The 27,325-nt window shown below is 48.6% G+C and overlaps 1 protein-coding gene across 1 annotated transcript in view; it reads left to right on the forward strand.

Moving 5' to 3' along the window:
* Positions 1–21,690, forward strand: part of DPYSL2 (dihydropyrimidinase-like 2) — a 77,371-nt gene extending 55,681 nt beyond the window's left edge. The window contains exons 8-14 of the mRNA XM_008584705.1: positions 1,648–1,768; positions 9,657–9,813; positions 10,080–10,221; positions 12,258–12,428; positions 16,570–16,749; positions 17,619–17,784; positions 19,158–21,690. Coding sequence (XP_008582927.1) covers positions 1,648–1,768; positions 9,657–9,813; positions 10,080–10,221; positions 12,258–12,428; positions 16,570–16,749; positions 17,619–17,784; positions 19,158–19,249 — 1,029 coding nt within the window. The 3' untranslated portion in view covers positions 19,250–21,690. The remainder of the gene's footprint in view (positions 1–1,647; positions 1,769–9,656; positions 9,814–10,079; positions 10,222–12,257; positions 12,429–16,569; positions 16,750–17,618; positions 17,785–19,157) is intronic.
* Positions 21,691–27,325: the final 5,635 nt, after the last annotated feature.

A 27,325-nucleotide genomic window follows, 5' to 3' on the forward strand; every position in this document is an offset into this window, starting at 1 on the left:
TAGTGGATTTCTAGACATTTCTGTTCACATAGTTAATGCCTGAAAGGCCAAATGGGAGTTGTCTTAGTTGTGCAAGATTACCAGTTAATGCAATTGCAGGACTTCATGCTGTAGGCCGAGCTCTAGTAGAGGCAGGGTAGCTAAGTTCATTCTGTCGGGAGCTCAGTTATTTCTTGTGAGAACCACCAGCTCCTTGTGGAACAGCCTAGCCTTAAATACCATTAACCGTAAATGACGTCATGTATTTGTTCAGCAAACATTCTGAAACACCTGCTGTGTACCACGCACAGCAGAGGGAACTGTTGGGGTTGGGCATGAAAGACACAAAAAATTGAATAAGACCCAGTCACACCCCTCAAAGAGCTCAAGCCACAGCATTTTGCCAGGATCTGGGGAGACAGCCAGTAACTTTTACAGATCCACTGCTCCACAGTTTCACCTGCTGTTCTGGTTGCCCATTGTAAACACACATGGCTGATTCCTCTGTGAGAGATAACTTGATCCAGAAGATCTTACCATCAGGTATTTAGCAGCTATCATGTGGCATCTTTGAAATACTGTTCATGGAGGCATCAGATTTGAACCAGATCATTCACGAGGGCAGTTCTCCTGTCTTGTGCTGGAGGTTGTGCTAGGCTGCAGCGGGCCGGCTGGCCACATCAGTGTTCCACACACAGGGGGCCGTGGGTGTCCTCAGATGCTCCTGCTTCATTCCCGAGCCCTGTGAGGTTGCATTGTTTTGTGGGTGACGTTGGCTTTGTTTGTGAACGACTGACAGAAGCCCAGCACAGAAATCATATCACTGCCCGTCATGACCCAGGACCACGGAAGGAGAATTAATACACTGAGTTAACAGCAGTCGGAGTCCCTGCATGGTGGTTCTCAAACATTAGCAGGTGTAAAAATCACCGGGAGGTATTAAAACCCACATTGCTGAGTCCCGCCCCCGAGTTGCTAGTCTAGGTCCGGGGCAGGGGATGGGAATCTGCATTTCTTACAGATTCCAGGCTTGCTGATTGCTGTGGATTGATTGAATTGTGTTCCCCAAAGTCCACATAGTAAAAAGCTTAATTCTCACTGTAACTGTTGAGGGTGGGAAATCCTATTATGATAATTGAAAGGTGTGGCGCCTTGAAGAGGTGATTGGATTGTAGGACCGTGCAGTAGTGAATGCATTAATAATGGTGGTCAGGGGCGTGGTTCTGAGGGCTTTAAAAGGAGAGTTCATAAGAGTCTCTCTGCTCCATCATTTTCTGCCATGTGAGACCCCTGCATTGCTGTAGAGACACCACCAAAAAAGACCCTCACCAGATGTGTTCCCTGGACTTTGGGCTTTCCAGCCTCTGAAACTGTAGGCAATAAATTTCATTTTCTTGAAGATTACCCAGTTCCAGGTATCTTATTATAAACAACAGAAATGGACTAACACCGACCATACTGGGAAGAGGGTCAGGAAGGCATTACCCCATCATTCCAACACCCATTACTGAGTGACACCGGTCAAGCCACAATCCCCTACGGTACCCCTCGTGGTAGAACCTTGGGGACACTCGGTCTCTTTCATCTTAGCCTCACTCGGTGGGTGGAGGGTAAAGATGGGGGTTCGTGGGGTGGGCAGGGTTCTCACACTGCGCTGCTCTTCTGTAGGTCGAGGCCGAAGCCGTGAATCGTTCGATCACCATCGCCAACCAGACTAACTGCCCCCTGTACGTCACCAAGGTCATGAGCAAGAGTGCGGCTGAGGTCATCGCCCAGGCCCGGAAAAAGGGTGAGCGCTGTCTGGCAGCTGGCGGGTTTGTAGGGAGGGCTCCTTTTCCAGACCCTCATGCCAAGCGGGCCACTTTGATCACGTTCTAGCATTAACCTAATTACAGCCGAGCGAGGCAGGGAGCTCCAGTTTCCTCCCTTGGTTCCGCTGCGGTGGCCTTGTTGGTGTCTGTTTAAAGCTGAGTGCACAGCAAAGACTGGGTGGGTGGGCCCTTCTTCCTGTCCCCCACCCCCTAGGAAAGTTGGATTTAATTTGACACGATCTAAATAAACGAGGCATCTACATGGGCTATGTCAGTTTCCACCTGCTGCAGAATCCTGGGGAACGTTGTATTTCAAGATGCACCTCCCCGCCGTGGCTGGTAGTGATTTCCTCCAGGGAATAAGAGGGCCCTGCGGGATGCGGGGGTGGATTTTGTGCCAGACCCTATCATGACCAGTTTTTTGTGCTCGGATTACTTCCTGTCGGTAAACTCCATTGATGCGTTCTGGGCTGAGGTGTGTTCTCTATTGAGAAGGTTTTAGGAAACTTATGCACTAAGGGCACTTGCTGTCCTTCCCGTGGAGGACGTCCTGTGGAGCACCTCACACATTACAAGTGCAGCAGAGCCCTGTTGTCACCTGCTGCCGACTGTAGCAAGGTGGATTCATCCCACCGCATGGTTTATGCGTGGAAGTCAGCTCCATGTGCAGAGCCTGAGGGCACAGGGCCGCAGTTGATGGGGGATTTTAGCCTGATCAGAAATGGACATTAATAAAAGGGCCCTCTTCTTCCTTCCTTTCTCTCCACCACGTCCTGCACCCCTTTTCTTCTCTGTCTCTCCATCTCTGTGCCCCCATTTCTCTTCCTTTCTTCATTTCTAATTTTCTCTCTCTTGACTCAGTCTCTCTCTTTTTTCACTGTTGTTCTCTTTCTATCTCCTTGTCTCCGTGTCTCTTTCTCCATCAGTAAGGGAGCCATGTGGTCTCTGCGACTCAGTCTCTACTTCTCTGGGGGACGTGACCCACATGGGACTAGATGGCCTATGGGATTTTCCCACTGGCGGGTGATGTGGTGCAAGCCCCAGAACAAATTGCTCGGACCACTGAGGCAGCTGGTCCCAAGAGGCAATGGCTTCCAGACAGACTGGCATTTCCTGGCCCCTGTTCTTTGGCACTCCCCTGGGCCTCTGACCATAGGCTTTGGCCCAAGTGGTGGCTGCATGACAGTCTTCTTGGAAACCTGCCCTCTCCTGGCAGCTTGGAGGAATTGCCATTTTGAAATAAGAAAGAACCCAATATAATGTAATCCACTGAGTTGTTTTTCTAGGAGACTTTGTGGGTGACGATACCTTTGCAACACGGCTGAGTGTGCATGGGACTCAGCATCAAACGCCAGGCACAGCCCTGCTGCTGTCACTAGAGTGGGGACCATTGGCATGGCGTCTGAAAGGGGAAAGCAGGGTGCAGCTTAGGTTATACGATAATAATAAACAACGAGTTAGACAAGCATTGTAACATAATTTCGGATTGAGGCCTTGTCCAAAGTTGACTCCACATTCAGACGCTTATCTGTCCACTGGGAAGGTGGTGGGCTCCAGCCTGTCACCAGACAGACTCCACTGGGGTAGGTGGCATCCTGGGGCCGGCCCCGCTGGCAGAGCTGAAGCCCCTTCTTTCCGGACCTCAGTTTTCTCAGTGAAGATGTGATGTTGTTCTAGCGTTCAGTTCTGCTCCAGCACTGTGATTGGCTGCTCGACACCACTCTGTTGTCCTTATGACCCTGTGTGTGTCTTGAGGGGTCCGAGGGGGCATATTCTAGTGCCCACAGGGATTTCTCTCCACACTAAACCATCTGTGGAGGGGACCACTTCAATGTGTTTCCTTCCAGAACCTTCCAGGTGTGAGTCCACCTGTGCCCACACCATTGTGCCCACACCATGGTTCCCAGGGTGGCTTTTGCATTCAGGCCTTTAGTCCTTGAAAGCCTTAGTTTTACACAAACTTGAGCTGCTGGAAAAGAATTTCCAGTGCATTCTTGTGCTCAGGTGCAAAAATGAAAAACCCTGGCTGATTTCATCGGCTCTGAGGCTCTTTTCCATCTCACTGGAACTTCCTAACAACTTTGGGAGGCAGCCCAAGCAGGAATTTTGATATTTTGTTTACTTTGCAGCTGAGTAAGCTGAAGCTCAGTGCTAGCGAATAACAGAGCTGGGACTTGATTGTCGAGTGTCTAATGTCAGGCTATGAACATCCGTGTTAATGCTGGACTGACTGACTTTCATGCTTGGAGCTCTTTTAATATGGGTAGTGCTTCTGACCTATATCTGCTGGGCTGAGTTCCTCGAACCCAGTAGAAGCTGGAGCCTGACACCCAGCAGAATCGTGGCCAAAAAGGAAGAGACTGTAAAGGAATATTAACGGTTTATGCTCTGGGATCAATATCTTGCCCCGGCTCAAACCCCCGGTCCCCTGCGCACCAGCAACGTGACGCTGGGCGTCTGCTTTATCTCTAGGTCTCATTTTCCCATCTGCAAGGGGGGATAGTGATGGTGACTCATGTCATCATGCGATGATGTTTATATGAGATAATGCATGCAAGGACGTAGACAATATCTATTACCAACTATTAATCGTGATTGAAAAATGAAGGGCTGGTTTAACTCTGAGCTTGTCAGAAAAGGAGCTCAAAGATGCCTGCTGGCCTGGGGCAGGAGTTTTCTGCTAAGAACTGTTTTTCTGCTTCACATGGGTTCCTCTGGCCCTGGAGGCAAGCGTGAGGCACAGCCAACTTTCTGCTGCTCCATTTCTTCATCTGTGGAATGGCGAGATTCTTCCTGCATCCAGCAAGCTTTTACCACGTGATACTTCAGGCCAATGCCTGAAGAGGGTTCAGGCTGCCTAAGACTCGAAATTTTGCTACAGATGGGAGCTGTTAAAAAATTGTAATCATACCAATGGCAGGAGTAGTAAATCCTCTTCTCTTAGTGATCCCCTTGTGCCTCCCCACCCAGAGACATCATAAATTGAACAAATGTTCTCTCAAGATATTAGGTATTACGCACAGGATGGGCATCACACACGTGATATAAACTGACATNTTTCTGCTAAGAACTGTTTTTCTGCTTCACATGGGTTCCTCTGGCCCTGGAGGCAAGCGTGAGGCACAGCCAACTTTCTGCTGCTCCATTTCTTCATCTGTGGAATGGCGAGATTCTTCCTGCATCCAGCAAGCTTTTACCACGTGATACTTCAGGCCAATGCCTGAAGAGGGTTCAGGCTGCCTAAGACTCGAAATTTTGCTACAGATGGGAGCTGTTAAAAAATTGTAATCATACCAATGGCAGGAGTAGTAAATCCTCTTCTCTTAGTGATCCCCTTGTGCCTCCCCACCCAGAGACATCATAAATTGAACAAATGTTCTCTCAAGATATTAGGTATTACGCACAGGATGGGCATCACACACGTGATATAAACTGACATCAAGATTCTGAAGCCCAACTGGCCACTTCCTATGAGAATGCACCCCCCAGTGATGTTAGCATTTCCCGCTGCTGAGGGACCTTAAACCCTGGGAACCCAAATTCCAGACAAGACTTCTTATGCCCTACGGGTCAATAGGTGTGGCCTAGGCATCATGAGAAGCACATGGTCATGGGTCTTCTGAGGATCCCCTCACCTGGGGAGGAATTCCAGTGTTATGCTAGTGCACAACATAGCAGTCTTGGACCTAGAATTGGAAAATAGTGTGACTGGTGGGTTGGGTTGTGAATGTCATAAAGTCTTACCAAAATCTGTATGAGTCAGGGTTTTCCAGAGACTCAGAACTAATGGGATAGAAAGAGAAAGATGGAGATGGAGAGATTTATTTCAAGGAACTGGCTCACGTGATTGCAGTCTGCAGTCTGCAGGGTGGTCCAGCAGGCTGGAGACCCAGGAAAGAGTTGACGTTGTCACTCGAGTCAAAAGGTTGTCTGGAGACAGAGTTCCTTCTCAGCCAGTGCCCTCGCTTTACCAGCAGAGGCCCTGTGGAGGTCAGGAGCTCAGTTTGCTTTGTAATTTAGCCACACGCAGGATGAGATCCTGGGTTTGGTTGTCAGCCATCTCAGCTCTGCATCTACGAGACATAGGGTCTCTTTTAGCTCAGACGTAGGAACTTCTGAGTCACTTATGTGGTGCTGGGGCTGGGAATTTGGATCCCTGAACTCATTCTTTTCCTCCCCACTTTGTCCAGCACAATTAGGAGCAACCAGCCAATCTCATCATAGTCATCGATTTGACAAAAATCACCCAGAACCTTGCCTCTTAGAAGCATTTGATTGGGAGTATCCAGTGTTGACATGCTGTGTGTCTCTATTGCATCCCAGATGATCAGTGCTCTCTGTACTGCTGGAAATAGGGTCATTAGTGCCTTTAAATTGAACCAGATTAGAGAACCTATTCAGAAAACTCATCCTGAAGATTTTGTTCCCTAGAACCACTCTGGGTACCAAAGTCTGAGAGCGTAGGCTTTTGGGGGCTGGCGTGGGTTCTCTGAAAGCAGAGGGTGTGTATGTGTAGGTGCACATGGGTGTGCATGCTGCATCCGTCCATCACAGCTGGTTTTTCACTCTTCTTTTATGCTGCATCTAGAACTTCATATACATGATTTCCCATTGTTCCCTTTTGGATTCGTCCTCTTGCTTCTTGTTCATAGGTGGTGACTGTCAGAGCCAGGAGCTGTCACCCATTTCTAAGCCCCAGACTCACATTTATTCCTCATGCATGTGCTGTGGCCCCAGGCTGGTGGTAAATAAACACCAGTCCCTGAGTCCCCTGAACTTCCTGGCCTCACCAGAGAGCCTGCCAATGGCTGGCTTGGGGTCACATCCTGTAGCGTAGACTTTCCCTGCAGAAGAAAATCCTGAAGATCTTAGGGCCGCCAAGAAAGCATCAGCACTGTGTTTAGAGAAGTGCAGAAAGACCAATTAAACCCATTCCCTGGTTTATTATTATTAGTGATGATTATTTCTGGCACGTGGTTCTGTGGCCTGACTGAGCTCTGGAAGCTCATCCCCCGCTCCGTCATGTCGTGTTTATAGAATGGCTAGAGGAGCCCTGGGGCAGGCTCCAGGGCATTGGGGGTGGGAGACAAAGCCTCCACGTGAGGATCCACACTCCCCAGAAGGTTGAGGCCTTATACATGGTGGTTTAACTCCTGTCCTGCCTTTGGGCTAAAGAAAATAAATAAAACTAAAGTCAGCGAGGATCTCTGAATACCTCGGAATTGGAACAGAGCTAAGCAGAAATGAGTCACCAGATGCCCCTGCCTCCTAGTTCCCACCTCTCCTGTCCCTACGTGTCCCCACCTCAGCTTGGCCCCAGTCCAGAAGTCCTCACTAGGTTCTGGTCAGCAGTGGCCTTGGAAGCTTCAATCCAGTTCTGAGTTTTCAAAGGCCGGAGGCCAAGTTCATTCTCCATGGTGAGGGGCATGTTCCTGGGCACAGAGGGAGGGGATCCGGGCCCTGGAGAGCAGCTCCCTCTCCATTTGAGGTGAGGCCCACAGCCTGCAGCGTTCCCATCTGTACTACTCAGGCCACATTCTGAGATCCAGCCTCACCCCCCGCCATGCTCAGGTTTCCACAGGCAGGACAGAGAGCGGATTCAGCAAGAGGGTGTGCAGGCGCAGGTTCCAGGACACCCCGGGAGATACATGTGAGTGTCCGAGGATTTTCAGAGACTGTCCAGCCCCGCTTTTCTCCAAGCATTTTTGCTCTCATGAACTTCATGTGGATGACACCAGGAAACCAGTAGGGTGCAGATCCTTTGTTTTCCTTGGATTGGTACAGACCTGGCCTTTCTGCTCAGATGGACCACAGCCAGCAGGACCTGCAGACCTGGCTGTGTCAGGAGAGGCACACTTACCCAGATACGCATGCACACTTGCTTACCCAGGTCTGTGTGCACACTTACCCAGGTTTGCGTGCACACTTAACCAGCTCAAAGCCAGAGCTGGGGGACGGGGCTCCCTAAGATCCAGGGCCGCCGCTGGGTCCTGCCCAGCTGTGGGCATTTCATAAAGGAAATCCTTGTTATCATGCTATATTTACCACTTTGGGATGAGCCAGAGAGGTTTGAGCAGCCATCTAGCTGGCTCCTCACCCCAACTTCTGCCCAGGAGCCTTTGAGGGGGTCAGAGACCAAGGGAAACTCTCAGGCATTCTGAGCATTGGCCCTTTTCTTCCCGAGGGGCTTCCCTGTGGGCAAGGCTTCCCTTGGGCCCTGGAGCCCTCCCTCCTGCACAGGGCTTGTTACAGATTGCTTGGCATGAGCTGCCCGCTGCCCTGGCTGAACAGCGACTCCTTTGTGAAATTCCTGAGGCAGGAGGGGCGGCTCTACCAGGCAGCTCTCCAAGAGGCCGGCACAGAGGGTGTCCTGGTGCATTATCAAGTGATAAGGCCCTGAAAAGCCTGTGGAGAGGAAGGGAAGCACATTCCTGGCTGAGAGAGGTTTGGCCTTGACCTTGAGGGTGCTGTGTGTGGAGAAGAGGGAAAGCTGTAGGTCCTGGTGGGGTGGGTTATCCCTGGGGTGGGGTAGAGGAGGGTAGGTGAATTCGGCTGACCTGAGATCACATTCCAGCTCTGATGCCTTTGATCAATAAAATATTAGGCCATTTAGTCAATTTAACACATTTATTGAGTGTCCAGATAAATGATCTCCAAGGTGTCTCCATCAAGTAGAGAGTCAAAACATGCAGAACTGGGTGACTCCTGGAGTGGAGGACGGGCCTCTCAGATGGATGATGTGATACCTGAGCTGAGTTTTGGACAGAGTGAAAGAGGAGATCTGCTTCGGAGAATGAAGGGCGTTAGATGCTTTAGTAAGGAGGCTTTGTCTGTTCGTTTGTTTTACCCTTGAAGACAGAAGGGCTCCTGTGGAGGATTTTATGCGAGAGACTGGCACAGAAAGACTATGTTTTAGGAAGGAGACTCTGGAAGTGTCATGGAGAATGAATGGAGAGGTGGGGAGGGTCGGGAAAGAAACTTAAGTCTGAAGTTCCGTGGGGAGGCTCTGTTGAATGAGCTGGGACACATGAAGAAGGCTTGATTTAAGGAGGAATGTATTTAAGGCACTAAGCATTGGACTTCAGTGGGTATAAACGATTCCCAACTTTCTGGTTTACATCTGAATAGATAGAGGACGTGATTTGTGTATCGGGGAGCTGACATTCTTTCTCAGACATTGTACTAAGTAAGTTGGGCTCACTTTCCAGACAGCCCGAAATCTCAGCAGCATAACTGTGCAAACTTTGCATCTTTCTACAATGCTGGCTGTGAATGCGGTGGCTGTCAAGGGCAGTTCCTTTCTGGTGGTGACTCAGGGATCCAGGCTGTCCCTTGGGCAGATCTGGAGGGCTGTGTTTTTGTGCTCAAAGATGTCAGTCCAGTGATGTCACAGGTGATTTCTACTCACAGGTCTTTAGCTAGAACTAGACACGGTAAGGGGGGCTGGGAATTGTCAGCTGGGAGGGTTTGCTAACAGTTAAGTTCGAGGTGCCACAGATCATCCAAAAAGAAGAGTCTAGATCTCACGTGGGACTGGAAGCCCCCTGAGCTGGAGATTGTTAACAGAGCTGGGAATCCGCAGTGTAGGGGGCAGAAGATTCCAGGGTGTTTGGGACCACCTAGCATGTTGGGTTCAAAGAGCGAGCACCGAGGGTGCAATCTCAGGGAGCACGTGTTGGATGGTGACTTTGGCTGGCTGAGGTTCTTGATCTCCCCAGGCGTCCGTTCCTCGTCTGTGACATGAGGCTGACTTCTCCTTTGAAGGGATGGTGCCAGCACTTGGCATACAGGTGGTGACTCCTGACAAGGGTGGCTTCCTTCCTTGCTCGTTGCACGGGCCTGAGCCCTGGGTGTTCTGTTTGTCAGGAACCGTGGTGTACGGCGAGCCCATCACCGCCAGCCTGGGCACCGATGGCTCCCACTACTGGAGCAAGAACTGGGCCAAGGCGGCTGCCTTCGTCACCTCCCCACCCCTGAGCCCCGATCCAACGACTCCAGACTTCCTCAACTCACTGCTGTCCTGGTGAGTCCTGGAGACTGTTCACTTCCCATTCTCAGGTCTCCAGACTGAGCCCATAGGAGAGTCCAGAGCAGGGAGGTACCTGTCCCACACCATCGTGGGAGCGAGTTCACTGGGCCATCTTCAAAGTCAACCCGAGGGGATGGATGAGGAATCTAAAGGATTCCACTGTGCTGGGCGCAGGGTCCCCCATAAATGCCTTACCAAGCAGATGAGGTATGCAGTGTGCTAACGAAGCTTCAGCGTCATGTTGTGGGTTTTCTTTCCAGTGGAGACCTGCAGGTCACCGGCAGTGCCCATTGCACCTTCAACACGGCCCAGAAGGCGGTAGGAAAGGACAACTTCACCCTGATTCCAGAGGGCACCAATGGCACTGAGGAGCGGATGTCTGTCATCTGGGATAAGGCTGTGGTAAGGAGCAGTGGCCTCTGTCCTGGGGGCCCCCCTGCCTCCTCATCTCATGGAGGCCTTGAAATGAAAGTTGAGAACATCCTTGTGTGACAATATCTCTTAGGTCTGGAAATCCAAGACCACACCTTATAGGTCCCTTCCTTCTAAATGTTACTTATATATTTCTTATCATTATCATCTGCAGAACAGTGGAGACTGAAAACATACTCATAGATAGGCTTTAAGTCTAACGCTCCGAATCAGTCAGGAAAAAGCTTCCGTAGCAATCTGGTGACTTTTCAGGTCATCTCTTCTACTCTTGGAATTGGATTCAGTTTCCTTAAATGTGTCTTTTAGTGCTCTCTGGGTTTAGCATTTCTTCCCACTACAGGCTCTGGTGAGGCCTGCTTTAAAGATACACCGACCTTTAGGTGATCTTTGGGCTTTTTCATTTTAATGTTTTAAAGTATAATAGCAGAACAGGTTTTCTGTTTCTTAATGAAATTTTTAGGTTATGTAAATAATGTATCTTTAGTCCAAAAAGAATGAGGAAGTAAATAAAAATCACTGTGTTTCAGATATAATTACAATGAACATTTTGGTGAGTGTCTTACCATTTCTTGCTGGTATATGAGTGCACGTGTGTATATAGTCTGTGTGAATGAGTCTGTAAATGTCATTGGCATTACACATACTATTTTGTAGCCTTTTTAAAAAAACTTAATAAATACATCATGAAAAAGTCTTCACATTCTATACTTGAAAAGTTGTTTTTTAATAGCAGACTGTTCCGTCTTGATGCTAAACTGTGATTTATGTGTAATTCTTTGGTTGAACACTTTTGTGTTGCTTCTGATTGTTTTTTACTGGGATGAACATGCTCGTAGACACATCCTTAATTATGTTTTGTAGAAATTTCTACAAGTGGCATTGCTGGTCCAAAGGGTGTATATATTTTTTAACTCTTTTGATACACATATTGTCAAAGTTCCTTCCAAAAAGATTGCAGTACTTTGTATACCACCAGCAATGTGTGACATTCTTCAGTTTCTTCTACCAGCTCCAAATGGGTGTTACTAGCAAAAAATCAAAGTCTTGAATAGGTGAATTTTGTGTGTCATTGTTTTACATTTTTTTCAATTACTGATTAGAGTGAGTATTTTTCATATGCTCATTGGCCATTTGTATTTTTTATCCTCTTAATTCCTGCTCATACCCTTTGCCCATTTTTCTGCTGGGTTTAGAGCAGGTTTGGGAAGGGAAGGACTTGAGGAAATGATTTTGTCACCTGCAGCATCCTGGATGCGGGGCTGAGACTTCTGGGTTAACTAGACTAGGAGCCTAGACCTGCACCTTTGTTTTGTTGAAAAGGACACCACTCAGGCCAGTGATGTTTCCTGAAGAGGCATCGAAGCCCCTACAACTTTTTAAAAGAAGGTTTCACTCTGAAATAACTTCAAAACGTTCGTGGAAAAATGGAATTAAAAGATAATACAAATCTTTCTGTGAGTTTTTTGCAGACCCTTCGTAGATTCATAGGAGGTTGCACAAATAGTCACAGAGGGGTCCTGGGTGCCCTTTGCCCAGTTTCCCCTGTGGTTGCGTCCTACATAATTGTAGTAGGTTATCAAAACCAGGACCCTGGCAGGTCCTGTAGCGTGTGTGTCTGGCTCCAAGACATTTTGTCCCCTGTGGCTTCACGTAATCAGCACCCCAAAGACCTCCACTGGGCTGCCCCTTTATGGGCTCCCTACCTCCCCACCCTGCCACCGTCCCTAACCCCTGGAAATCCATGGAGCCCCCTGTCTATTCTCCACCTCTACAGTTTTGTTATTTGGGAATATTATGGAAATGGAATCATACAGTATGTGGCCTTGGAGGGTTTTTTTTCCCACTTGGCTCAATGCCCTTGACATCCATATAAATTATGTGTATCAACGTTAGTTCCTTTTTATTGCTAAGTAATGCTTCAACCTTCAAATTTTTAACCTGCTTTTGCTGTGCGTTTGTGTGTGTGTGGTGTCTGCATGTGTGCATGTGTGTGCGCTGATCCTCAGGTCACTGGGAAGATGGACGAGAACCAGTTTGTGGCTGTGACCAGCACCAATGCAGCCAAAGTCTTCAACCTCTACCCTCGGAAGGGCCGCATTGCTGTGGGCTCCGACGCTGACCTGGTCATCTGGGACCCTGACAGCGTTAAAACCATCTCTGCCAAGACACACAACAGTGTAAGGCCTGTTAACCATGCAGACCCCATCTAAACAAAGGACGGTCACAGAAGGAGACAGGAGGGGGTAGTCCTGGGATTTCTAAAATGAACTCGCCATGATAGGAATGAGCTTTTCTCCAGGATATGTTTTAACTTGTAATTTGCTGAAAAAGAAAATAGCTGTTTCATTTTCTTGAGAGAGGTCGGTAAGACTGATGCTATTGTCATTGGTTTAGAGTACCATGGCCTCTATCTGTAGACCTTCAGACCCTCCAGACCCATGCCAGGATATTAAAAGCTTCTAGAAGTCAGGCACTATTCCATTTTTGTAGTTTGGCACAGCACCTCTCATGGAGGTGTTTGGTGTAAGGGACCTAAATAAAACAGTCACATGTCCTCTCGTGCGATGCCCACTGGGCACTATATTCTCTTAAGCCACAGTTTTCTCGTGCCAGTGTTAACCCTACAGAAACCTGAATGACAGCTGCTCTTCTTGTCCTAAAGGAATTGATCAACTTTGACCTCTCTCCAAATAGCAGTAACCCCCTGCTCAGCCATTCAATCATAGTTTTAGGATCTGCAGGTTTGGGGTATCTCTGACCTTTTGGTCTGGGTTGCAGAGTGTGGGGTTCCTTGTCTTGCAAATGGAACCCTGGGCAAGTGACCTTGTGGCTTATGCTCCTCAGCTGAGAATGAGGGGTTCAGATGAGATCTCTGAGTGTCCTGTGATTCTGTGGGGTCAGTGGGCATTAAGCAGAGATACCGACTCCTCCCAGACAAAATTGTATATATATGACATTGAAAGAACTGGACAAGGTGGAGCTTTGGAAAAGAAGTGGGCATAGGGCAGAAGGATTTTATGTTAGAAACCCATTTGAATCTTGATGAAAGAAGAGGATGTTCTTGATGAAGTGCGTCTGGGAAGGCTGCTCTGCTCCATATTTATAGCTGACTTTTTCCTCCATCCCCTGGCAGGCTTAGCCTGACCATGTAGCCTATGGCTGCACCCACTCAAAAGTTAGACCACAACCTCTTGGGGGTCTCTAATGGCTTCTGGATGGGCGAGCGTTCTGGGGCACTGCCCACTGAACCTACCTATTCATATGCATTTAACTTCGCGTTCCCATTTACTCTTTCATTTGACCTTCTCTGTAAAGAGACTGGTACTGCTGTCCCAGTTGGGAAGATAAATAAACAGAGACTTAGAGAGCTTAAGTGACCAGTCTAATGTTACATAGTGATTTTGTGGTCGAGCCAGAATTAGAATCCAAAGTTGTTCAGGCTCTTCCCTGCCAGACTTCATGTACAGCCTCTTGGTCAGGGTTAGGTGGGGATGCTTCCCCTCCCGTGCGGGTCCCCTCCTCCAGAGGTAACATGCAGACGGGGCTCATTACTTGTGATGCGGATGACCTGCCTGGGGAGCTGCATTTAGAGATCTTGAGCTGGAAGGAGAGCAAAAGAGAACAAGTGGAGATTTGGGATCCCGTGCGGGTCCCCTCCTCCAGAGGTAACATGCAGACGGGGCTCATTACTTGTGATGCGGATGACCTGCCCGGCGAGCTGCATTTAGAGATCTTGAGCTGGAAGGAGAGCAAAAGAGAACAAGTGGAGATTTGGGAAGACAGATTCTGCCCCCCAGATATTTCCACCCAAAACTTTCCAGAGCAATAGCACTGCCCTGCCTCGGCCTCCAGGCGACCCGTGGAAGAAATGTTGATTTTCACAGCACCTCTTCTCCATCCTTACCTGTTTTAAAGAGCCAGTACGAAGCATGCCTGTGCAGCCCTAATCATCTGGGAAAACACAAATAGGCTTTCCCGGTGTCATATAGGGTTTCCTACCACAGGGCTAATTAGCTTTACCTTTTAACATCTAGCTATTATTGAGAGCCCTGTTGCTAAGCCCGCCCTTGGATTTTCCAGGCATTCAGCCAGATGAGTCATTTTAGGGAGCCCATGTGGATGTAGGTTAAAAATGTCTATACCTGGCAAGTGATGAGGCCTCCCTGCCTCATGGTTTGGCAGAGGGCAGGCTCTGAGTGCCCTGAGCCGTGATCTGACCCTCAGACTTGTCAATTTTAAATCACTTAGCGTCATGGGGCTGGTTCCTCCATCTTTTAAAAGTGGGAGGTAGCCCCCACGCTCTTCTAGGTGTTCATGTATGGGCAACTGGACTCAGTATATACATTGTCTGATGCCTTGGATGCTGAAGAGCTTGCAATCTTGTTGGCAACGTGCAGTAAGAAGCCAGACAGTGAATGAGTGAACATTTTCTAAATGCCTGCAGTGTGCCAAGAAGCATGCCAGGTACTTTTGTTCATTTTAGTTCATTTGATCTTGGCATCAGTCCTGCAAGGTGGGCCTTATGTATCCTCTTATAGAAGCAGCAGCTGAGGCTTAGAGGAGTGTATGGGGCTTGTCCAAGGTCACACAGCTGGTGAATGGCAGACCTGGCATGTAGACCCAGGGTAGATGGCTCCGTGGCCAAGGCCGTGTCCATTACTCTGTCCAGTAGTGTACAAGAGGAGATTGTCCAGGCACTCACAGTTAGCTGTGGAACCATGTGGAAGAGATGTGGCTTGGTCCATGCCTTTTAAAGGATGACTCCACTCCTTTCAAAGGTCATTTCAGAGATGACAGGATTCTCTCATGGTGATCTACACACAGATGATACTTTTTGTATTGTCATCACATAGGCCGTGGAACATGGCCAATGAAGAAACTGAGGCTCTGAGACAGGATTGGAGTGAACTGCTCAGGGGCACACAGCTTCTGGATTTTGCCATATCTGACATGGTTTATGTACCATGATGAAAGAAAACACACCAAAGATGAGGAGTCTAATAGGAGACTCCTATACAAACATGCTGGGCCTCCAGAGCCAGCATGTGCTTAGTATGGGATAAGTGAGAAGCAAATGTGCTCTGCAGGAAAGGTGGCAGGAAATCTTGCCTATCCTGACTTTTGGCCTTGGGTGATCGGAGGGAAAACTGTCTCTCCTGAGAATGTGGACTGAGAGCTGGTGCTTGCACAGGTTGGAGGTCTGAATTCATGCTGCCTGTACGGTTCAGAGCAAACTCAAGCTGAGAATCGAATGTGAAATTCCCTCAGCATGTTAGTCCTATAAGCCAGTGACAAAAGCAAACCCAGACCCCACCTGGAAGAAGTCAGCTTCAGTCTAGGCTGACAGCAATTGCACGGATCTGTCTGTAGAATCGTTGTCCTGAACTGCAGGGTACTAGCTCAGCTGTCTTCAGAGCCACCTTCTCGAGGGCTAAAACCTGCTCTGAATTTCCCAGGCCCCTAGCTGCTTTTTACAGTTGGAGCTGCCTATTAATCCCCCAGGCCTGGCTCAGCCATGCCCTTTGTGCCTGTGAACAGGGCAGGCAGGGAGACATGGGAGGCATTCGAGATCTGGGAAGTAGCACTCGGGGAGCCAAAGCTATAGGATGCAGTTCTGATGCAAGTTTATAATGTCAGAGTGCAACACCCCATTTTCTGCTGCCTCATTCCCAGACATACACTCACATATATATAGAGATCCCACCTGCTTTCCAAGAGGGCACACGGGTATGTCTCTGTTTCACTCCCCAAAACCTGAAACCAAAAGGACAGCTGCATTGTTTTGGAAATTAACTAAAGCTCAACCATTTTATTGAAGGCATGTCTCATGTTACCACAATCCTTTCATTTAGGGATTTCAGTTCAACCACACCACTAACAGACTGGAAAAGCCAGGCAAACCAGAGAGAAAGCCTACTTGTGGATGGCCTGTTTCAAGGTTAAATTTAGAAATTGGTCAGAGAAGGCCTTTGTGTTCCCACCTGATGGGACCTTGGGTTTGGGGGGACAAAGTCACTGTTGGTAGGAGGCATCATTTTCTTTACATTTGTGTAGCATTTACAAACACATGCTTTTAATATTATTCTATTCAATTATTTTTCTTTTAGGTTTGAAGAGGTAGGAAAGATTATTCTATATTCTAGACAGGGGAATTAATGCAGAGAAGGAGTGTCTGCTGGGATGGTCAGTTGGGACAGGACTCCTCTCTGGGCCTCTCTTTTGGGCATGTGGTGTTGGGGTAATGGGAGCTCTCAGACTGCTTAGGTCCAACCAAGGTGGCAGGGCCTGTTCTGAAGTTACTGGGCTCTATTCCTGCAGGCTTTGGAGTACAACATCTTTGAAGGCATGGAATGCCGTGGCTCTCCACTGGTGGTCATCAGCCAGGGCAAGATTGTCCTGGAGGACGGCACTCTTCATGTCACCGAAGGCTCTGGGCGCTACATTCCCCGGAAGCCCTTCCCTGATTTTGTTTACAAGCGTATCAAGGCCAGGAGCAGGGTGAGTAGTTTTTTTCTGATGTATTTTTTAAAAAAAATTGTGGATTAAGTTCAATGCCATGAACATCTATGGAGCACTTTGAATCAGAATATCAAGATGAGTATGAGGGATTTCAGGGATAAGGGGAATCTGGTCTTTTTATTCCTGGAACTTAAATACTGGTGGAGGACTCAGGTGTGTCCACAGCCAGCCAGAGCAAAGTGACACTATGCAAAGTGACACTAGCAAAGTGTGGTGTGTGATATGATGAGAAGTGTGGAGAGAGGTTCTGGAGGAGGAAGTCACTGCTATAGAGTCGTGGAGGAAAGTATCATGGGGAGAGGGCATTCTGAGTTGGGTTTTGAAGGTTAAGTAGGAGTTTGTCAAGTCAAAGAAGGGAGGTAAGGGAGGTAAGGGAACTAGGTAGAGAGATTGTCATGAGCAGGGAAATGTTTGGTGAACAGTCTGCAGCACTGGTGCTTGGGGACTGAGGCAGGGAAGGGATGGAGTTATAAGGGAATTGAACGGAGAGAGTGGGATTGGGAAGAAAATTTGGGGCTAGATCTTGAGCGTAACACCAGATCCTACTCATGGCATGTTTAGGGTTTAAAGGTGAAGTGTCTTGGGGGGAAATGGTAAGAAATGCTAGTATTTGTAGAGTAAGTAGTTGCTGGTTAGGGTAACCCTAAGCTTTTGGGATGCCGTGGCCTAGGGTTGTGGGACCTGGCCCCACCCCAACAGCTGTCCCCATTAGACCTGTCACAAGGGCAGCCCTCCATCCCCAAATCCCCCAGGCCCATCCTGGCCTCTTTTCCTCCCCATCAGGAGGGTAGCTAGGGAGGTGTCCTCTGTGAATGTGGCCTGAGTCAAAGGGCTCTTGTGTTTTGCAGCTGGCAGAGCTGAGAGGGGTCCCTCGCGGCCTGTATGATGGACCCGTGTGCGAGGTGTCTGTGACGCCCAAGACGGTCACTCCAGCCTCCTCAGCTAAGACATCTCCTGCCAAGCAGCAGGCCCCCCCTGTCCGGAACCTGCACCAATCTGGATTCAGCTTGTCTGGTACGGTGATGGCTTGGCTAGGGCGCAGTTCTGCAGGGCCAGCTGACTGGCTAGAGAGTCTGCAGTTGGGAAGGGGGCAGAAATGTATGGGAATGATAGTCCCATTCTTCAAAAGCGGGAAATGCTAACATCACTGGGGGGTGCATTCTCATAGGAAGTGGCCACGATGGCTTGGCTAGGGCGCAGTTCTGCAGGGCCAGCTGACTGGCTAGAGAGTCTGCAGTTGGGAAGGGGGCAGAAATGTACGGGAATGATAGTCTCATTCTTCAAAAGCGGGAAATGCTAACATCACTGGGGGGTGCATTCTCATAGGAAGTGGCCAGTTGGGTTTCAGAATCTTGATGTCAGTTTATATCACGTGTGTGATGCCCATCCTGTGCGTAATACCTAATATCTTGAGAGGACATTTGTTCAATTTATGATGTCCATTTTACAAAAGGACATTGTGGTGTTTCAGGTCTTTCTTTCTCCCCTATGATATTTGTAGTAGTTCAGTTTGTGGTGTCTGGAGTTTCAACCCTCTAACTTCGTAGCTCACATCTAGCTGTGCCTCAGTCTCCTCATCTGTAGAATGGGGATAATAGCAGTAGCTCCCTCAGGGGGTTGTTGTGAGGATTAAATGAGTTTATATTCATGTGAAGTGCTTAGAACTGAGCCATCTAATAAAATGGTTATTTTTATCCAGGCCATTTGCTTGGATAAAACACGTGATGTCCCCTTGGTGAGAGGAAAGGTCCAGGTTTGAGAGTTGCCTTACTGGAAACTTCCATTTCCTTTGGAATCTTCCATTTTTCCAGCTCCCTGAGCCAGATTCCTGTGGCATGTTAGAGAAATGGTTAATCAGATTTATTTTTCCTTGTCAGATCTACTGGTTTTCAGAAAGTTAACCACATGCACCATATATTGGGTTACCAATTTTCAAAACATTTTAAAATAACGAAGCTTAGTTCTGTCACAAAGTAAAGTGGGCATAATAATGTCTACTATCTAATCTCATCATCCCTCCTGCTTTTGACTCTACTAGGCACAGGGTTAGGGAAAGGGAGGCCAGAGAGAGGCTGTATCTTCAGAAAAGCCGCACCCGGGTTGACTCTCAGGAGGGGACAGAGTGGAGTCTGAGACACACTGTTATTTTGTATGTGGTTCTACCTTTTCCAGCGGTAGCTTTCGCTGGCTTCTGCAAGGCTGCTTTACATAGTGTGCGATTCTTGGCTCTCTTAGGTTCATCTCTTTTTTTGTAGTTTGAACTTTCAGGGAGGTTTTTAGAGAAGGGCAAAGGTCCTGGCACTGTTTTCTCCCAAGCTGTAAAGCAAGAGCACTGAGAGCGGTGGAAGTCTGTCCGGACCCTCACCCCTGTCTCTTCTCCCCTCCAGGTGCTCAGATCGACGACAACATCCCCCGCCGCACCACCCAGCGCATTGTGGCGCCCCCTGGTGGCCGTGCCAACATCACCAGCCTGGGCTAGAGCGTCTGCACAGCGCCGTCCATTTGGGGATGGGGATGGGATACCCGAGGACTTCTGAGACTTCTTTCCTTCCTTCCTTCCTTTTTTTTTTTTTAAGAGCCTGTGATAGTTACTGTGGGGCAGCCAGTTCCCGGGGCTCCCTCGTGGGCCCCGCTCTCCGCCTCTCATCTGGACTTTCTCTTTGCTCACCCACTCCCCACACATCCACGACTCTCACACCCGAGCCCAGCCACCAACCCACACACGGAGCTGCACCCAACACTCAGACATGCGAGACAGCACATCACGGCGAGGCTGGTCGCCATCTCGAACCTCGCTTGTACCCATTAGCACCTTCCTTTTCTTCGGGGAAGATACAGTGAATTGCCCAGAGCTGCCTTTTTCTTTTTTAAAAATTTTAAGCACATTTTCTTTGTGGGGGCTGGGAGGGGTAGGGTCGGGGGTGGGGGGAGAGGGTTTTTTTTTTTTTAATACTAAATTGGAAAGTGTCACTGAATATTCATACAAGGGGCTTGAACTGGACATCCTAATGATGCAATTACATAACTAAGAGCTGACTCAGGGTGGTTGGCAAACTCATCACATCCGTCCTGAGAGGCTCCAAAATCCACATCGCCATTCCGTAGTCTTCTGGGTCAACTGTGGATAAGGGGCAGGTTTTCTTTTTTGGCCTAGACCTTGCTGCAGATTAAATCTTTTTGAGGATTCTCTGCTCTCTTCACCATTTCTCGGCACATGTGTTCTCTCTCTCTCTCTCTAGCTTTTTCGTTCATAAATATTTTCAAATGCCTGTCTCTTTCTTTGTGTTTCCTCCAGCCCTTGTCTCTGAGACAGTATTCTTTTCTCCCTCCCCTGTGGTGTTCTCAAATCACCAGGTCCACCCTCCTAACTATGGTCACAGAGTTTGCCTGCAGGATTTGAGCTTTGCCATCACTACCACGTCATACGTTAGCCTAGCCCATGAGTGGCTGGTGCGACCTGCCCGCCATCATGGGGAGCTGCAAGTGAGTTTGAGAGACTTGCCAGGTGCAGGGACGGGCTAAGTTGTCTCCCCCACACTCTCACACGTGGGCCCAGAATTAACCACAAACAGTGCTGAGATATTGCAAAAGTCTGAGGCTGCAGAACGTGAGAGTTTTAACTCTGTGCAATGCTAACTGGTCAGAGCTGTGCACAGAGCCCCAGTGACCCAACCATGCCAACCGACGTTGAGCCAAGCCCCAGCTCAGGAGTGCTAAGCTCGTGGGAGTGTGGCCTGTGTTTAGGCAAGGCCAGTTAAGTATCTTTTGGGATGATATTTCCAGAATGCACTGGGGCTTCTCACGTTGGGGAAAAATCTCATTTTTTTTCCATGTCCAGTTATTTCAAAAGACAATGCAATATAGGGAGGCCTTAGAAACTCAGAAAATGTTTTGGATATTTGACTTAAAGTCCATTTTACTTGCAAGAGGAAGAATCTGTTGTGTGAGGGATACATCACTTTGGAACTGTTGTGAGCAGAAAGCCTTACACAGTCAACGTGTGGCCCCCTTAGAGACCACAGGCGACCTGGTGTCTCCCTCCTTCTCCTTGTCTCAGAGAACTTTCCTCGCTAGCTGGCTCTGTTGTGCTTGTCACTGCCGACTTGTGTTACGTTTCTTTCCAGATGTGTTTACAGGTTCTCTTCAGCAATGTTAGGTGTGCAGCTTTTATAAAACCAGGTCTGCTTTTGTAAAGCACAGACAGCATCAACAAGCAGGTCATTGCACCCTTCCCTCGTCTCTGCACACATTTTGCCTTGGTGGTTATAGTTTTATGTTGTTTTTGTGTATTTGTTATGTTAAAGGTAAATTGCACTTTTAAAAAATAATTGGTTGACTTAATATATTTGCTTTTTTTTTTCTCACCTGCTCTTAGAGGAAATTTGAACAAGTTGGAAAAAAAAATTTTTTTTGTTTCAATTCTCAGAAACGCAGCTCTTCAGTGTTCACTTGGGTCTTCCTGTTTTTCCTGTACCAGGTCATGGTCATTTTGGTCGTTTTGGTTGTTTTCTTAAAATGCAGTTTAAACCCGACGATTTCTGCAGGCTGTGTAAGCATGTCTACCTGTTGGCTTGCTCTATATGTCTGTTAAATGAATGTCATATGTAAATGCTAAAATAAATCGACAGTGTCTCAGAACTGAATAACTGCAGTGACTTGATGCTCTAAAATGTGTAGGATTTAATCATAGCTGGTTTTTAACCCTTAAATTGTGATTGTGACCCATGAGTGGAGGAACTTTCAGTGCTAAAGCCGATAATGTGTGTAGCCAGAAGAGTGCTTTTTTTTTTTTTTTTTGTAACCACTGTCTTAACGGCAAAATAATTATGGTAAAAAACAAGTCTCGTGTTTATTATTCCTTAAGAACTCTGTGTTATATTTACCGTGGAACGCCTAATAAAGCAAAATGTGGTTGTTTCAGGGTGTGTCTGTATTAAGATGTTCAGGAGGTGGTTGCTCGGCCTGAGTCTCTGACAAAACTTCCCCTCCAGGAACATTCACAGGAGCCCCCGGCTTTGTCTTTGTGGCTGTAACAGTTCAACAATTGCCACTCCATGTTCAGGTCACTGTGTCCTGACAACAGATGAGGTCTCATTCTAAGCAGAGCCGCAGCCCGTGGGTGCATGGTAGGCTGAGTGTCAGAAATCTCCAGAATCCATCCTGGAGAGGCCTGGAGAGCCTCCAGAATCCAGCTGCAGACCTAAGTCTGAAGCAGGAGTCGGGTGGGACCCTATGGTTAGTGTGGGTGACCCCTGAGAGCTCTCTGCCTCCTTCCAGCTTGTTTACCCTGGAAGAGCCTCAAGCGAGGGTGTGGGTAGATAAGAGACTCAGGTATGCTGACCTGCATCCACACCTCAGTCAAGGAGCTGGCGGGAAACCAGGATGGAGAGCGTGTGGCCTTCCGCCTGCAGCCAAGTGTCAGGAGTGCATGTCAGAGGCAAGATGTGCCCACCCTGGTGGACTGGATGCTCGGTGTCCCCAGCTTCCCTGTCACTGGCACCAGTGCATTGAGCCCCCCGGGCCCATCACACAGTTGATGAGGTCGTCTTCTCTTTTTCCTTCCCTCCCTTTTTGTTTTCTATTCAGCCCTGTCCAAACAGGGTATGAGGTGACTCACAAAAATACATGCGTGATACCAGGACTGTAAACAAAGAGTGTTTGGATGAAGGGAGCAGCCGAGGGAAGTAAGAGTAGGGCCCGAGCGATTGCCCACAGGATGCCTGGTGCAAGGCTGACCCCTTGTGGGAAGCCCCAGGTGTCCCAGCAGTGAGCACAGGAAGGGAGCTGTGGCCGGTGACCACACCTACAGTGACCAGAAGATTGACAATGGAGTTGAATCCTAGAGGTAGTACAGAGCATCCTCCTCAGCCCCGAGGGAAAGGCCTGGGGCCCTGCGGTCACCAGTGTTGAGTGTCCAGGGCTGGCCCTTACTCTGCCCTTCCCTGTGCACCAACAGCAGAGTGCTGCCATCCAGTCAAGTCCAGTCTGTCCGGGAGAGGGGACCCAAAAGTCTCACCCTAACACCTACGGGACCTGCAGCAGGGGTTCAAATGGCTACCCCAGACCCACAGCCTGCTGTCCTCTTACGCTCACCCTTCTTTCCACACCAAGCCAGCCTCGTGCCCAGCTCATGGACACCCCAGCCCACACACCCAAGTTCTACACAACCCCTAGCAAGCAGCTGCCCCAAGGGTATCCCCAGCAGCTGTGAGTTCTGCCCTCTGAAGGACAGACCCAGCACAGAGGCCCATGGAGGTGCTAGGAGTAGGCCTGGGTCTGTTAGAGCAGAGACCCAGGTACCAAAGCTAACCTGGCAGGGGCAGCCCAGGCTCTGGCTAGGAGCATCTCCGTGACCCCTCAGCATGCTGGTGGGGGGCCAGAGTGCCAGTGTCTAAAGATGGACCAGGGCAGCTAGTTCCTTGTGGTTAAACAAGGAAGCCAGCTAGGTCACTCTTTACTGGTGTGATTTACTCCAACTACCAATTTTAGAGCATCTAGGAAAAGTAAGTGGAATGAATATCCTTCAGGAATTGTTTTGTCTAGCATTGCTGTGAGTTGAAAGTTATATTTCTGGCGAGTTTGTGCAGAACACACTCTGTAAGAAAAGGTGGACCTTCTCCTGTCAACTGAGATGAGGATAAGTCCTGAAAGTATGACTGATGAGGTATGTGTCTTTCAGAAAGCTGTTTAACTTCTATGGGTCTTACTTACCGTCCGGTAAGATACAGCTGAGGTTATCTACCCAAACTCTCAGTTTAGGATTTTGGAATTAGCTCAATTCTCAGCTCCCCTTGCCCCTTGGTAAACGGCTAGCTGTACATGCGGCACGGGCAGAGTAGAGGATTGCAAAAGAACGCCGGGAAGCTGTTGGAAAGTGTCCTAAATGTCTCTTCTTCCAAGATAGAGGTAGATTAGAAGATCAAGACTGATGACTGCAACGGTCTTTGGTCGACTGCAGAGATTGTAGGACTGGGAGACGTCAGAGATGGTGTCAGTTGTTTAGCAGAATAATCTGTTGGTTACAGTCACAATGATAATAGCTTGCATTTATGATTATGTGCCAGGCGCTGTTCTGAGAGCTTTATTTACACCTATCGACTCAGCTGATCTTTGCAGCAATCCATGAATAAGGTACCATTGCTTTTGCTAGTGTACAGAAGCACAGAGAGTTAAGAAACTTGCTCAGAACCAGGCTTTGAATCTGTGCGGTGGGGGGCCGGTGGGCACATTTTTGATTACTGTGATTCCACTATCACTAATGAGAAAGCTCCTGCTCAGCAGAGTGTGGGTAAGAGAGATAGAACGGGCCAGAGTATAAGACTGCAGGGGGTTAGGCAGGCTTGGGGGAAAATGTGGGCAAACGAGAGCTTTGCAGAAAAGTGTACAGTGATCTCCGGATGCCAACACATGCTTGGAAATATGTAGCCTCTAGTTAAGAAGTGAGAAACCTTCAGAACACACAAAAAGAGCCACAAGAACAATGGCCCAAAGAGGATAAAACACGTAAAGACAAGCAGTACTTTGAGTGCATTAAGTTTTATAGACAAGATTTGGGGAAATTGTGATCTGGTGAAAAATTACAAATGTGTGTATACACACAAGTGTATGTATATGTAATTAATTTTGATAAGAATCTCAAAAGTAAATAAAATAATGTCTATGAAAATACTTTGGAAAGGGGCAAAGGGACTGAGGCATGTAAATGTACCCTCATTTTATTAAGAATTGTTAGCGGAAGAGGACTGGTGCAGAAGGGAAGGCGACAGGCAGGGGACCCCTGAGCAGTGAGGGTCTTGGGAAGTTTTATGGTTCCAATAATGTATGACCTTGAGATTATTCACATGGTTAGCTCTGGCAGCCAGGCCTCATCCGTGCTGGAGTTACACGCACAATCCTTTCCTAATACGCAGAGCCTGGTTCGTGTCATGGGAACGGGGTGGAGGTCAGAGAGGAAGGCCCGTAAGCCTCCAGCGATGACCTTGCCTGGGACCAGCTGTTTTCAGCTTTGTCTTGTGACGCTGGGAACCCGGGGTCCTCGATAGAACCCAAGTGTGGGCCGTCAGGTCGAAGGGGGCAGGGAAGGGAGAGCTTACTGTTTTGCTGTTCATGGTTCTTTAGGATCAATCCCTGCTCAGAGAAGTCTAAATGTACAGTGGACTTGACATTGAGGCTTCCCCTTTCTGATGGCCATTTCCCTATCGCTCCAAGGTTTCTCAGTCTTTGCCCTTCAGCTCTTGAAGAGACCCCCTAGTCCCCCGAGTCCCCCAAGCCCTCCAAGTCTTCATTTTCAGGAGGTCATGTGGAAGCAGTGGCCAAGGTTCAACTCATTCGTGGGGCTGAACGCCCTCTGCTGGAGACACATTTTTATTTTTTATTTTTTTGCATAATTTACTTATTTTCATATTAGTCCCCCGAGTCCCCCAAGCCCTCCAAGTCTTCATTTTCAGGAGGTCATGCGGAAGCAGTGGCCAAGGTTCAACTCATTCGTGGGGCTGAGCGCCCTCTGCTGGAGACACATTTTTATTTTTTATTTTTTTGCATAATTTACTTATTTTCATATATTTGGATATGTAGATTACTTCTAAGTGTTCCCAATTTTAAGGTGGACAGACATCTTTATTTTTAAACCTGTGTGTGCTTCTCTAATTATTTCCCATACGAGGGTACTTCAAAAAGTTCATGGAAAGATTCGTATTATCTTTTTTTAAAATTTATTTTTTAACTGAAACACAATTGATTATACGTATTTATGGGGTACAGAGTTGACTGTCAGTATTTGTGTACAATATGTGATGATTGAATCAATATTATTAGCGTGTTCATGATTACAAATCATAATTATTCTTTGTGTCCCTTACTCAGTTTCTTCTCAGCCCTCCACCTGGTCCCCCTTTCCTGCCTCTAGAAACCATAAGTCTGTTCTGTCCTTCTGAAAGTTCAGTGTATCGTTGTGGTCTTCCTTTCTTCCTTTCTTTGATCTTTTATTATGTATTTCTGCCGTGGGTGAGAAAGCTCAGAATGTAGTCACGGACGGCTTCAACTGTCCAGAGAACGGGAGCGGGCGGGAGAGGGCGAGCCGTCTGTGCGGTGGATCCTGGGTGTCCTGCCTGGAGCAGCGAGACAGGCCCCCAGCTTTCTCCCCACTCTGACCCACTGTCTCACCCGCTCCCTCCCGCTGCACCACTTTTTGACACCACGGATCTTTGGTCTCTCCATCTCTCCATCTCTCGACCTGACCTCCCCACTGTCTGGCCATTGCGCACCCCAGCCTCTCGTCTGTAACCCCAGGACCCTGCAGCAAGCACTTGAACCCTCAGGTTCTCAAATGTCTTCCTTGACCTCCAGTTGTGCCTGCAGAGCCACCCCGCCATGGCAGCCCCCCCAGCCAGCAGCCCCGCACTGCACTGTCTAGTGCACAGCACCACCTCCAGAGGACAGGGACAACCCCACACAGTGGAGGGCCTTCTGACTACAGACCACATGCCAGACCATGAGCAATGAGAACTCATGACCCGGCCACAACCGCCTGGCTTCCCTCCTGGCCGTGGCTGCATTCAGCCAGGCCCACATGCCACCGTGCAAAGGGGCTGTGGAAATCCAGGCATCGCACCTTTCTTCCTCTCTTTTCTCGGTTGTCACCTACTTGCCGTCCTTCTGGGCATCTCTCTTCCTCTGTGCTCTTCCTCTGGACCAAGCCTCCCACTCCAGAACCATATGTGTTTCATGATCAATAAATGCACATCTTATTCAATAAACTCTCACCTTCACTGAACATCTCTGCTACTCCCTTGCCCTATAAAAATACCCCAGTCTTTCTAAGGACAAAATTTCATCGTCAGTTCTTTCAAGTGGAGGTTCCTCTGCACCTCACTGTCCACATTCTGCAGGGTGGGGAGGCCGACGTCCTCCATCCTCTGCACTCCGCTATGCTGCGCTCACACCTGTGCCCTCTTACCTGCTGGCTGCAGAGGCCCTCTTCTCGCTCCTTGAAGACTTTGCTATCAACCATGGCATGGTCTTCCTCTCCACCACGACTCCCACTGTCAGTAGGCATTGCTTCGACACCCATGTAGACCTCAGTTCTTTCAAGTGGAGGTTCCTCTGCACCTCACTGTCCACATTCTGCAGGGTGGGGAGGCCGACGTCCTCCATCCTCTGCCCTCCGCTATGCTGCGCTCACACCTGCGCCCTCTTACCTGCTGGCTGCAGAGGCCCTCTTCTCGCTCCTTGAAGACTTTGCTATCAACCATGGCATGGTCTTCCTCTCCACCACGACTCCCACTGTCAGTAGGCATTGCTTCGACACCCATGTAGACAACCTGTCTAGTATCTCAGACTTTCAATTTTGTGATCCATTCTCCACTCTCCCTCAGCTGTCCACTCCCTGGGCTGTTTCATGCCCCAGATGCCCTACGTGCTGAAATCACTAATGCAGACACCCCGCTCTGACCATCCTGCAGACTTCTCGGCTTGCCGGTCAGACAGTCCACTCCCCCTGCTCTTTGGCAGCTCCGGGACTTCCTGTCCATTTGTCTTCTGCCTGTTCACCAGCTTC

This window comes from Galeopterus variegatus, unplaced genomic scaffold, assembly GCF_000696425.1.
Source record: "Galeopterus variegatus unplaced genomic scaffold, G_variegatus-3.0.2 Scaffold3339, whole genome shotgun sequence".
NCBI lineage: Eukaryota > Metazoa > Chordata > Mammalia > Dermoptera > Cynocephalidae > Galeopterus > Galeopterus variegatus.